This window comes from Lissotriton vulgaris, chromosome 9 (genome assembly GCF_964263255.1).
Source record: "Lissotriton vulgaris chromosome 9, aLisVul1.2, whole genome shotgun sequence".
NCBI classification, from domain to species: Eukaryota; Metazoa; Chordata; class Amphibia; order Caudata; family Salamandridae; genus Lissotriton; species Lissotriton vulgaris.
In genome coordinates, this window is record NC_141697.1 from 355,563,837 (window position 1) to 355,577,285 (window position 13,449).

Sequence of the window (13,449 nt, forward strand, 5' to 3'; positions counted from 1 at the left end):
TGGCAATCCTAAACACGCCACCTTTAATCTGCTGAATTGGAAAAATTTTGGAAGAGCACAACTTGTTTTCTTTGACCAACCAATGCAGCCTCCAAAGAGGCAGAGGAAAACATCTAATACAAACTCTTCTTCGGCTTGGTCATTAAAGTGAACCAAAATCAATTATTAAATACATGCACACCAACCTAGTTTTAAACACCTTCTGCTCAATAAAACAACCTTATCTAGAATAGAATTGGAGGTTACCAGGAGAATCATATATCTGCGGTTGTGTCTCTTGTACATCCCCAACACCGAATTCGAGAGCTCTTGGACAATGGGCTTGCGTCCACACAATGGCATCCACACAATGGCTGCATCCTCTGCAGCTACAGATCAAAACCTTAAGAAAATATACCATAAATCTGCCCGGAACCTACTGGATTTGAGGAGGAAGTCTTGCGTCAATTCATTGAGAATAAGATAAACACTGTAAAAGAAGCAACAAAGTGTTTTTTCTGTCAATTCATTGAGAATAAGATAAACACTGTAAAAGAAGCAACAAAGTGTTTTTTCTTGCTTCAGACAAATTGTTTCATCAGAAAATTGGTAAAATATTTCAATTTAACATATCTAAGGCTTGCCTCAGGGGCAAAAACTTGCATCTGAACCAGGCGCCTCACTTACCCATCGAATTGAGTTAAAGCACAACAACTCAGTGCCTCGGATTTTAATATGATATGTTTACAACAAATCGATTTCAATTCTAATTTGTATTTGAATTGATTGATTTTAATCCAATGATTTGATTCCGATAAATATGTATTTATTCATCCATCCATTCACTGCATGTGAGGTGGATCATGTTGTCAGTCCGAGTATCCATAAATGCACTCCTTAGAAAGTATCTCATGTATGTGCATAGAGTCCAGTTGCTGTTCTACCAGTCAAGTGGTCGTATGTAAATAGAGAGGAAAAGCGCCATTTGTCATGACTGATAATTACCATCCCTGAATGGTGGACGTATGACGGCTGGTCAATTCCCTGAGGCGGCTGAACTTTTACCTGGTCTCCAGGGATAGGTGGTATAAGCTCTTTTCAGTCATCTTAAGCTGGAACATAGCCCCACAGACAGCAGCACGTTCTTGTCGGTACGTATATCATAATGTATTTGTGTCCTGGATGAGATAGTTTTGGGGATATCTTCTTGGCAAGTCTTCGGTGTCCAAATAAGCACATCGCACTATTTGGTCTTTGCATTGGATTTCGTGTTGTATACATTTGCATATATATATAGAATACAGCCATGAATTCAATTTTGACACATACAATGTGTAATACGTCCACCACAGTATTTGTTTTTTCTAATTGTTGGCCTTCATGGGTCACAGTGGTAAACCGGTGAATTAAGAATATTATGATAGGAAGTAAACACTGACAGATGTAAATGGCATTTATTGTTCACAATATATTTTAGGCTAGTCGATTTCATTTTTAGCACTGATATACTACAATAAACGAATAGTGAGTCAAAGTCTGGTGTACTCTGTGGTGTGATGGAAGACATCTTTATACTTTCACCTCTGTACAGCAGTGTAATTCGATAGAATGCCCAGTGGCCAATAAAGCTACTGACTTCGTAAAAATAGATTTGTAAATGCAATCGAAAAGGGAACATTTGGCTGTGCAACTCTGCCGTGTTTCGATATGGTAATTAATTCGTACGTTTAATAATTAGTGCACGTATGCAGTGCACCTGTAAACCTTCAACTGGCCTCAGTCGCTAATCGGCGTTATTTATGGTGGAATAATAAACAAGGAAAACTCCCCAAATTTTGCTATCTAGCATATTATTTTTACAGTTAAGCAAGACCTATAGTTTTGCCAAGTTTCGTTTAACGTTCTAAATACTGCGTATTTCGTTTTAGGAGCAAATAGAAAAGGAGAAGCAGCAAAATGATAGCAGATCCGCCTCTGAAAAACAGTTTGATAGAAAGCGTAAGTGTGTGTTTTTTTCCTCACATGGTGGACTCCTAGAAGCTGGATTTTTTTTTCCCGAAATGTGACAGGCTGGTACAAAAGAAACTATTCTCGTTATTGTATGCGCATTGCTTTTTTAAAAATATATTTTAACCACTTTAAAATTCTGTCTCATTTTCTTAATATTTAAAGAATGATTTTGCATTTCAGCTATATAAGCTTACAAAGAAATAGTCCTGACCACCTGTGAAGACATGATTTATTACTGTCATTGATCTTTGTTTTAGGTAGAGAGAGTAAGGCGGGGTCAGCAATAGTCAAAAATATTCCGACTGCCGTTGTTGCAACTACTTCTTCGTCTCCGACAGGTATGAGCAAATTATGTATTTTTACTATGTGGTGGGCATTTTCAATGTGCTCTCTCATATGCCACTTACCTGTTTGTCAGAGGCGTAGCTAGAGCTTGTGGTGCCCGGGGCTATCCTCAGATTGCCGCCCCTGGAGAGGAGGGGGGGAGGGGGGGGGCGTCGTGGGGGGTGAGGGGTGCTGGGGAAAAAAAGACCGAGACACTTAGTATCGCCGCAAATAGTTACCTCGATCATGCAAGTTACATGCACATACATGACACGGTCCAAGGCTACACAGTTGAATATACTGGTGACCAGCAGTACCAAGGATGACACACAGATTGCCACCCTGCAGGATTTCAGGAAGGGCCTAACAACATAGTTATTCGATTAACGTACCTCATCAGCAGCACCACCCCCACCCCCCAGCACCTAGATACCCTCACAGGTGATAAGTAGCGCTATGCAAATCCTGTTTGTTTGATTGATTGACACCCGATTTCCACACATCGTTTGTGCGCTTTATTAGTTTATCTGTAAAACTGTATGTCTTTGCAAGTTAAGTGACCCCTTCAATGGAGATTGTGCTGTCTATTAATGACAGTGCGCGAACACACCATGTTTTAATTATATATGTGCAACATTGTGAGTTCAGTGATGAAGCATTGATGGCAGCGACGCCACTCTGAAAATTGTTCGAGCACCACTGGGTGTTCCCAATCCTCTTTCTCTTGGTTATTACCTTCTTTAACTCAACGAAATTCTAGTCCCCCTCCCATATGAATATGTCACAAGCCCTCTGGATATTATTAAGGCAGGTATTGTCCTGATAATGTGGTACCCAGATATTTTACTCATTTGCATTTTTAAAGAAGGGCGCATGTTGTGTGTGTTTTAAGTGTCTCACCAGAGTGTCCAAAAAAAGAAGCCTCCTGTTGTAGGCCCTTTATAGTTTTCAGAGCTCGATACAGTTTCTGACAATTCTATGTTTATTCCTAAATTGCTTGCCTTTGTGCTGAGGCTGGGTGTTAAGCAGTCTGGGTTCCAATTGTTGGTGTGCGCAGGTCTCTTTTGCTCCTTTTTAAACTGTTTCTTATCCTCCTGTCATTTAAAGACATGTTAGTTGGCACGACATTATTGAGCACCATTTAGCCTTATCTCCGTGATATACTTTTTTACAAGAGTTTAGTAAAGGTATTGTAAGACATCGGCCCCTGGGGTTGCAGTAAATTGCACGGAACCGGACAGGAGAGATGCGCGTAATACCTAGTTTGTCTGTCAGATTCGCCAAATTAGTGCCACACTAACACACTCTAGTCTAGCCAGTCGAAAAATCACTGAATAAAGACACAAGAATTTATTTGCGCCAAACAGAAATTTTGAAGCAAAAGTGGGATTTATATGACTTGGATGCATTTCTCAAAATATGTATCTACAAATTGCAAAATGCTCTGACGTCATCCTGAACATTTCTTTGTAAATATGTATATTTATTATTTGGAATCATTTCTCACATATTTTTGTAAAAAAACAAAACTGTAGAGTACTTTAACGTCGTCTGCGTGTGGTATACAATTTCAAATAAAGAAATAAAAATGTAGAAATTACCAGCATTCGCAAGGTTCTATACTTTATGGAATGTTTTCCGACAACCCACTGTACAACCGACAACCCACTGTACAACCGGCAGCCATGTCAACATTTCTGCAGTTGCAGGGGTTCTTGTGGTTTGAGTGTCTGCCATTTACTGCAGTATTATCCTTCTACCTGTGTTTGGTACTCTTTTGTAACATGAACACGTCACTTTTCTCTTGTAACACACTGTTTGCTACCTTTTACTTTTTGTTTGCTTTAGATACTTGCACAAGTGCCACCATTGCCTACGTTACGCTTGTTCGTGTGTTTGAGTGTCTGCCATTTATTGCAGTATTATACCTCTACTTGTACTTTGTACGCTTTTGTAACTTGCACACATGTCACTTTTTCCTCCTGTAATGTACCGTTTGCTACCTCTTGTATTTTGTTTTCTCACAATTGTCACTTTTGCCTCATGTAACTTAACGTTTGCTTTTGTAATTTGTTCACTTGTAATTTTCTCCTCATGTATCAGTTCTGTTCCTATTGTTAAGCACTCTGACACCTTCGGGTAAACTCTGCGCTATATAAAAACGCATAAAATAAAATAAATAAATAAAGTAAAATAAAATGTTCAGCTCATGGTTTGTGCACGTGGAGGGACGCAGCTGGCACCGGAAGTACAGCTAACAACAGCAGGCCAGACATAAAGGAATGCAGAGTTAGTCACATCTGAACTAGGGAATGGTGGAGTGAAAAAGGTGGGAGTGGCGCACCCCAGCCCCCACCTCCCTGCCACTCTTCCGCCATGGTTGGAAAGGCTTTGACTGTGTGATCTGCCATCTGTCCCTCTTCTCTCTCTGCTGTACTCTCACCCAGGATGAAGAGTCCACTATCTCCCTTAAGCTGCCAGCAGCTGGCTTGCTCAGGCCTGGTCCAAGAATACTCCCCCTCACCACCTGCCTACCTTGTTTGTGAAGGAGAGGAACTTGATAGGAAAGTTGTTTGGCCTCCAATTCACCTGAATGACTTGCAGGACTGGGGCAGAGGAGAGAGACACAAACACCTCCTCTATCGCTGGCAGCATTACCTCATTGCTGTCAATATGCAGAGTGAAAGGCGTCAGACCGCCCCCGCTCCAACCGCGCACGAGGGGCAGGGCGCCAGAAGAGGCAGCATGCCGCCCGGCAGTGAGCAGGAGGTTGGCATTGCCCAGGAGACTGCATGTCCTGCCCTCGGTGATCTGGCCACGACTCGCGCATGCACCACACCATTCTGTGAGCGTGCGTGTGCGTGAATCGTGTGTGCACTGCAGCAGGCAGAAGTTGCAAGCAGGTGAGCTTGCTTGCACTGCAAACGGGGCCGCTCGGCACCCGCGAGGTACTGGTGGCCCGTTGCGGCGGCTTTTGTAATTTATTTGGGGACTGGGGACACTGACTGACAAAGTGTCAGACAGTAAGTGTCCCCAAATAAATGATAAAGGCCGCCGCAACGGGCCACCAGTACCGTGCGGCTGCCGCATCCAAAACAGAGCACCCCCCTTGTTACGCTACTGCTGTTTGTAAATTTCCCCTTTTAATATGTTCCCTACGTGTTAGTTGGTGTAGTAAAGCTAATATTCAATTGAACGTAATGGTATGTTTTATTAGACTTTGTAGGGTACAGAATACATGCTACACTGACTAAAATTTGGGACTGTGCTGGTGGATCTGTGCAGATCATCCATTAATTGTTCATCAACTACAGGTCAGACCCGTCAGCAGAGAGCCAGCACAGTCAAGTAGGTTACTATTTTAGCCAAATAATTTATTTGCCGCACCAAAAGAATTGCGAGCACCGTTTAGTTGGGGAGCATTGACTTGTTTTGTTACATCACTCATCTCTAAAGCAATGTTGAAGAGAAGCAGACTGAAGAGTAGACTGTTCCTCTATAGGAATAGTGCAGCGCCACTAATCATGTTATTAATTTCTCAAAGGTTGTTTCCTTTGTTTTGTTTTAACATATCTTTATTACACCTTTTACAATTTAATGACAGGTTACCCCCACTACCCAAGTGGGCCATCCATTTATATAAAGAATTCATATCACATAGAACATATAGATCCAGAATTTATAAGTATACTTTTATTCCCAAATAGCAGATACATGCAGGACTAAGATAGAAAGAATGGGAGAACAAAGAAAAGGAATGCAAACAGATTGTCCTGTTTACCTCCAATCCTGCATCCTATGAAATTTATAGAGAGTACTCTTCTAGCCTTCTTCAAATGTGGCCACCCAGCTCATCAGAGGAGCCTAAACCCTAGCCCCTTTAATCCTAGGCCCCTTTCCGTTTTTTGCATATACTGCCGCTTCCGTGTGGTAGATAGCCTTTAAACGAGCAAGCCATTGTTGGACTCATGGCGGAGAGTGACCTTGCCATGCTATACCCACGCATAGCCGAAAAGCTGTTATTGCAGTAAACACAAATGCCTGTGTCTTGTTGAGGAATGACTCGTTGCTAACCCCCAATAATATGAGTTGCTTGCCGAATGCTGTATTTAATCCCAGCCTTCCCTCCAGAAACACATTGATGTCCCGGATCAGGCCCCTTAAGGCAGGGCAGATTGCAAACATGTGTATCAAATCCACTCCGTATAAATGTCATTTGGGGCAATGCACGTTATTGTTACCACCCCATTTAGCAATTTTCCCTAGGGTATAGTATAGCTTATAGTAGGGTTTTAAAATGCTGTACTTGAAGAGAGGCGGAGATTAAAATAGTCTGTGCAAAGTTTCTAGACTCCTGCCTGAAGCTTCTCTTCCCACCACTTTTCTGGTTTTTCTAAATCATCTGGCATTAGCCCATTCAGCATCTTTCCCAATGAGGGGTTTCCTGCTCAGAACTCTCTCAACCAATTCAGTCCTAAAGAATCCTTTTGCCCCCCCTACTTTTTTCAGTAAAAACTTTTGATGTTTTAACTTAAACTTCTTCCGTAGAGTCTCAAACAAGATGACTTTCACCCCCTGAAAGAAGTCTCCTAATTTTACAGGGTCTCCCTCTTCCCAGCGATTAAGAGTCCCAGAAAATTACTGGATGATTGGGATTTTTATGTAATGGAGTGTAAAAATTCAGCCGGCCCATCCCTACCTTCTTTCGAACTGCTGCCCATACTTTGTATGAGCAAAGAAGAGTTTTGAATCTGACTCTTTTATAGTACCCATACTTTAGCTGTGTCCACAGTACTCCACATGCAGCATCTCCAATCAAAAACTCATAAGGGGTGGGTCTTTACGGAATCTATTGTTTTATCCTCAACAAAATTGACAGCTGTTGCAGATCAGTGTCCCAATAGTAAATTCTTATATTATCCAATATTGGGGAATCTTTCATAGATTCACATGCATAAATCATTCCCCGTCGCCAAGGCGGGAGTCTCATGGTAAATAAAAAAGCAGTGCCAAAGGTAAATGATAGTTGTAGGCCTTAAAGAAAAAGGCCTGAGGCCTAGATACTTGTAGCCTATCTACATCATTATGCTAAAAGGACCAAAGTTCTTGTCCAAACCAATCAGCTATCAGCACCCTCTAGAACACTCTCAGCAGAGCCAGTTCTCCTCAGATTTTCACCGCACGTCGTGTGCAAGGGAGTCTCCCTGAGTGCCACTCAGTTCATTTTTCAATATGTCTGCCTTGTTCAAGCCCTGCAGAACCTGCGACAAGAAGAGAGTCCACGTTGATGATCAACATAAGGACTGCATTTCCTGCCTCTACCCTAAGCATGAGGCAAAAGATTGTAAAATTTGCCGTACCTTTCCTTCTAAAACTCTAAGGGTTAGGGAGGCAAGAGTCCTGTTGTGGCTTAAATCTTCTTTGGCCGAAGATGATGACAGAGCCTCAATTTCCAGCAAGAGAGCTAGGTCACAGGACAGTTCTTCAAGTGAAGGGAGAAAACATCTTAAATCCTCCCACTCTACTTCTGGCCCTTCTCAGCGGTCTCCCTCTACTTCCTCTGGGGCTATACAGTCTCCACAGGCTACAGCTCTCAAGGACTCTAAAAAGGAATCTTCCAAAACAGTGAGTAAAAGCTTCTCCAAATCTTTGGCTTTACCTATATCGCCGATGATTTCTGTCACGTCTTCAGCTCCTTCATCGACAGCGACGATATCTACTACTTCTATTACTTCTCCTATACTGTCGACGAGGATTTCTATCATGACTTAGAAGATCATCGTCGAAGAATCGTTGAAGGCCTTATCGACAAAGTCGTCATCTAAACACTCATCGACGAAGATATCGCCGACGAAGCTTCCACCGTCGACGAAAATGTTGTCGACGAAGACGCAAGTATCTACTGTGCCGTCGACGACTGTTCCGTCGACGAAGATACCAAGCCCGTCAGTGGTTGTGACGTCGAGCCCATTGACTTCGAGCCCGTCGACGATGGTCCCGTTGACGTCGAGCCCGTCGATGATGATCCCGTCGACGTTGAGCCCATCGACGATAATTCCGTCGACGAAGATAGCAAAGAGATTATCGATGACAATTCCATCTACGATGATTCTGTCAACGACCTACCATCGGCAATGGTTGTACCTGCTCCAACTAAGGATTTAGAGGAGGTCCCAGGTTATTTGACGCCAATTTTATCAAAAAGTTTTCAACTTAAATCGTTTCAAAGGCATGAGTGTTCCAATAGTTCCCCTCTTACTCTATCTCACCTCCTGGAAACATATGCCCAAGAGGAGGATGATGATTGTGACGATAATGATGATGTCAAGAGGAAGAGGAAGATGACTACAATGAGCACTACTACCTAGAGGACATTGTCGATCCCCATCACACAGTATACCAGAGGCACTCTCGGCACTCGAATACCAGCCATTTGCCTCCTAACCTTGTCCAGGACTTGCAAGGCATGCATCCTTCTTTTCCCTTTTTCTTTTATGAAACATTAAATAAAAAATATGAATTTTGAATGATATTTACCCATGGGTGTATGCATGTTTATATAGTTACTAGCAGCCGTCCCGATGTTGTACGGGTATGAATTGCTGCTGGCCAGTAGTATATTGTTTTGTAGGATTTCGTTTTAATAGCATTTCTTATCTGTGACAGGCCTGTGAAACGCTCCGATTCACAGCACACTGCTGATGCACTTAAGAGCGCGCGTTCAGTAGTGTGTGAACTTGAGTTTCCCTACTTTATTTTTACTTGTAATATTATATAGCGTGTACTCGACAACATGGCATGAGCACAATTTACATTACAGAAGAACACATTCATTTGTGGTAGGCACGGGGAGACAAAGCGCTTTGCCTGGAATCACAGGATGTTGAGCTGATGCCGAGATTCGAACTTAGCTCCCCAGCTCTAAAGTTCGCAATTCTAGAACTTGTGGCGGGAGGTTTGTCTAAAAGTGTATGTCGGTGCTGGCCATCAATGAGCGAGACCTGTGCATTTTTCAAATGAGTAGTGAAAAAATATGAGTATGTTGCTGGAGATGTCGGCCGCCGTGCCACCAATGTACTTACCCGGGGAGGGTAAACACCCATTATTCTGCAACTTTCTTTCCGCATACCATCACTCCGCATACTTTCATTACGAAAGTACCATAGCTCTGCAATGCCATTATAACGCATGGCATTACATTTTATATGCTTTTACCACGCATACGTTTACAACGAAATTCGTTGTAAATGCATGAATGGTAAAAGGATGTTTTTTTTATGTTTGGATAAGGTAAGTATGGGTATAGGGGTATATGTTTTGGGGTACTGAGGTATATGTTTTGGTGTGTTTGGGTATTTTAAGGGTTCAGATATAGTTTTGGGTTAACGGGTACAGGGGCATTTTTAGGGTTTAGGGATAGGTATGGGTTTTGGGGTACAGGGGTATTTTTAGGGTTCAGGGCTAGGTTTGGGTTTTGGGGTATAGGGGTATTTTTAGGATTCAGGGGTAGGTTTGGGGTACAGGGGTATTTTAAGGGTTCAGGGGTAGGTTTGGGTTTTGAGGTACAAGGTTATTTTTAGGGTTCAGGGCTAGGTTTGGGTTTTGGGGTATAGAGGTATTTTTAGGGCCCAGGGGTAGGTTTGGGTTTTGGGGTCCAGTGGTATTTTTAGGGTTCAGGGATAGGTTTGGGTTTTGGGGTACAGAGGTATTTTTTAGGATTTAGGGGTAGGTTTGGGTTTTGAGGTACAGGGGTATTTATAGGGTTCAGGGCTAGGTTTGGGTTTTGGGGTACAGGGGTATTTTAGGGTTCAGGTGTAGGTTAGGGTTTTGGGGTACAGTGGTATTTTTAAGGTCCAGGGCTAGGTTTGGGTTTTGGGGTACAGGGGTATTTTTAGGGTTCAGGGGTAGGCTTGGGTTTTGAGGTACAGGGTTATTTATAGGGTTCAGGGATAGATTTGGGTTTTGGGGTACAGAGGTATTTTTAAGGTTTAGGGATAGGTTTGGGTTTTGGAGTACAGGGTATATTTATAGGGTTAAGATGGGTTAGTGTTTAAGGGTGTTGGAGTAGGGTGGGTTATGATTATGGGGTGCAGGGGTATTTAAAGGGAGCAGGGTGGGATTAGCACACAATATGAGACATGGCATGAAGGGCGGAACGTACCACACACCCCCAGCGTTTGTCACGCCCACAGCACACGCCCACAGCACAACGCAGACACGCCCACAAGGGACTACTTTGCTGGCACGGTTCTTTTACCTTTTAAAAGGATATGGTTGGCGTCTGCATAGCCTATGTCCTTCTGCTGCAACTGCCCTTTCCAACGCTGTATTGGGTGTTGTGATTGGTGCTGTGGTTCCTGAGATTACCCACCTCAAAGGTTTGGGCTCTCTCTTTATTATATTAGTATAGATTCAGTCCACGTTTTATTGTGTTTCCTATATGGTTATTTTCATATATGTTATGCCTAACCTGATTTAGGAAACAAGATTAGGGGACCTCTTTTGTTACAAATTGTTGTCTCTGTAAGATGCACCATTTTACTGGTTTCATTTCTCGGAGATGTCACAGGATTGTAATCCTTTTTACATTCTGTCTTACATTTTCATTGCTCATGTAAACCTGATACTCTTGAAGTTGTGTCTCCCCAAACCTCTTGCTTCTTCCTCATGGGTTTTGCAAATTCTCTTCATGTGGCCTTAGGGCTCTGGGCACTTTCCCACTGTAATACAGTGTGACAGTGTGCATACCCTTCCTACATATGTTAGATACGTTAAGAAATGAAGCTTACCTGATGTTTTTAAACATGCCTCATGGCTTGTGTATGTGCACTTTCACTTATGCTCAGGTTGGCCTTTGTTAACCATTGGTCAAATCTGAGTGTACATCTTCCCTACCACTAGAGCATCCCTAGAGTAAGCCCTGAGGGGTGAAGCAAGTGGTAGGTGATAGGCAGTGCAGGTAGTGAAGATTACCCATGTGTGTTTTCACTACCTATGAGGTTTGCTCTCCTCATAGGTTAACATGGGGGAATGGCTGAGCAGTGGAGCAGCCTCATGTTGTTTACTATCATTGGATTCACAATGACAAATCCTCGCTTGTGGTAAAGGTAGATTTACCGTTATTAGCTTAGAAATGCCATTTCTAGAATGAGGGCATTTCTCTGTGCTAAACTCTTTTGTGTGCTTTTTAGGTTGACTCATGTTCACTCTGGAGGTTGGGGGAGCACATCTGTTCTCTTCCCAGAGACACCCATAAACATTGGGCATGCAACTGGAACAGATCTCTGCCATTTGAGGACTTGGCTGGATCGATTTGGGGGAAGAGGTTTTGACACTTGCCTCTGGGAAGCCAGATCATGGCCCCACTAAGGACTAAGATGTGCATTCCAAGGCCTCATGGCAGACAGGACTGAAATTTAGGAGAGGCATCTATGGTTCGAAGGGGATCTACCCCCGACTTCAAAGGCACACTGCAATATAACTACTGCTGCCATACTCCAGCAGGGCAGAGATACACTTTTGGGGACAGGGGACCAGACATCGTAGACTATGTGGTGCAAACTGCCAGAGGAATCTGTTGCACACAAGGAGGAGTCTTTAATTAGATGGGACCTTGCACCCTGCCTGAATAGTGGCTAGCCTGGCTGACTACCTACTGCTGTGTGCCTCCTGTTCTCTCTGGAGGTCTCATGGACTTCAGAGACCTCCCATGAGGGACGTACACCATCTACGTGTTTCACCTGGAGAGCATTGCCCTTTCATGTCCCTTCTTCATTGGCTAGATCCTTACCTTTCATGCTGCAAGCAACTACATTTCTATTAGTAGGGGGTTTTAACCACCATCTGGAGGTGCATAAAAATAGTGATTCGGCAAGTCTGCTTGCAACTCTGGAATCTTTTGAGCTTTCTTCCGGAGTACCTAGCCCAACTCATCGGGCTGGCCATTTCTTGGACACTATTTTTTCCAGCATGCCAGACCTAAGAGTATACCCTCCGTTAGAAGTGGACTGGACACATCACTCAGCACTACGTTCCTATTGGACCCAGCTGAGGTCATCTGACCGTCCGAAACTTCGCACAGAATCTCGCAGAGCTTGGAAAGTAGTAACAGCTTCAGCTTTCAGCAGGCTCTATACCCCCCGTATCACTTAGCGAGAAAGACCGTGACTTGGCCTTAGAGTTATTTGAGGCCTCTATTGTAGAGGTACTTGATGTGATCGCACCTGTGAAGAGGGTTAGAATTCAGGCTAGATTAGCACCTGCGCCATGGTATACCCCCACACTAAAACAGGAGAAGGCTGCATGTAGATCATTAGAAGGAAGATGGAGAAAGTCCAAATCAGCATCAGATGAATGCTGTTATCACGAGGCCCATAGAAGGTATCTAAACAGCTGCAATACGGTCAGGAGATTTCATCTCGCACCCGGATTATGGAGGCTAAAGACTCATCACGGGAGCTTTTTACTATTCTAAGAGAACTTACTAGCCCGTGGGCCAATAACCCGCTCCCGCCAGCAACACAGGAGTTCTGTAATCATTTAGCGTCCCATTTCACCAATAAGATTGACACCATATACCGCTCCTTTAGAAAAACAGAGGATATGTATGACAGGCAGGCTCCTAAGGCGATCCCTGGCTCACCGAGCCAAAATAATTTTCCCAGTATCACGGGAGAGCAGGTGGGTGCTTTATTGGCTAAGACCAAGTCGGGACCGATTTTAGACCCACTGCCATCTAGGATTATGAAGGAGCTTGGCTTGCCCCTATCCTGGCAGATACTTTGGCAGACATATGTAATATTTCCTTAGCTACGGCTATCTTTCCTCATAATTGGAAGGTATCGCGTGTAAAACCTCTGAAAAAGGCACTAGCGGACCCTACAGACGCGCTAAACTATAGACCTATTTCTCTTCTCCCATGTTAGTTCAAAATCATGGAAACAATAATAAATCGACGCCTCTCTAATTATTTAGAAGAGAATAACATACTGGACTCCTCTCAGTCAGGTTTTCGTGCATCTCATAGCACGGAAGCCGCCTTGCTCGAAGTCACGATTACCAAAAGGACGTCGCTCGACAGGACTCTCCAGTTATTTTGGTGCTGCTGGACCTGTAAGCTGCTTTCGACACCATCTC

The 13,449-nt window shown here is 43.4% G+C and overlaps 1 protein-coding gene across 2 annotated transcripts in view; it reads left to right on the plus strand.

Moving 5' to 3' along the window:
• The window catches only part of PPP4R4 (protein phosphatase 4 regulatory subunit 4), a 1,899,245-nt gene that overhangs the window by 1,503,114 nt on the left and 382,682 nt on the right, over window positions 1–13,449 (plus strand). For both annotated transcript variants that reach the window (XM_086937722.1, XM_086937723.1), the window contains exons 20-21: window positions 1,908–1,977; window positions 2,247–2,327. In XM_086937722.1, coding sequence (XP_086793848.1) covers window positions 1,908–1,977; window positions 2,247–2,327 — 151 coding nt within the window. The remainder of the gene's footprint in view (window positions 1–1,907; window positions 1,978–2,246; window positions 2,328–13,449) is intronic.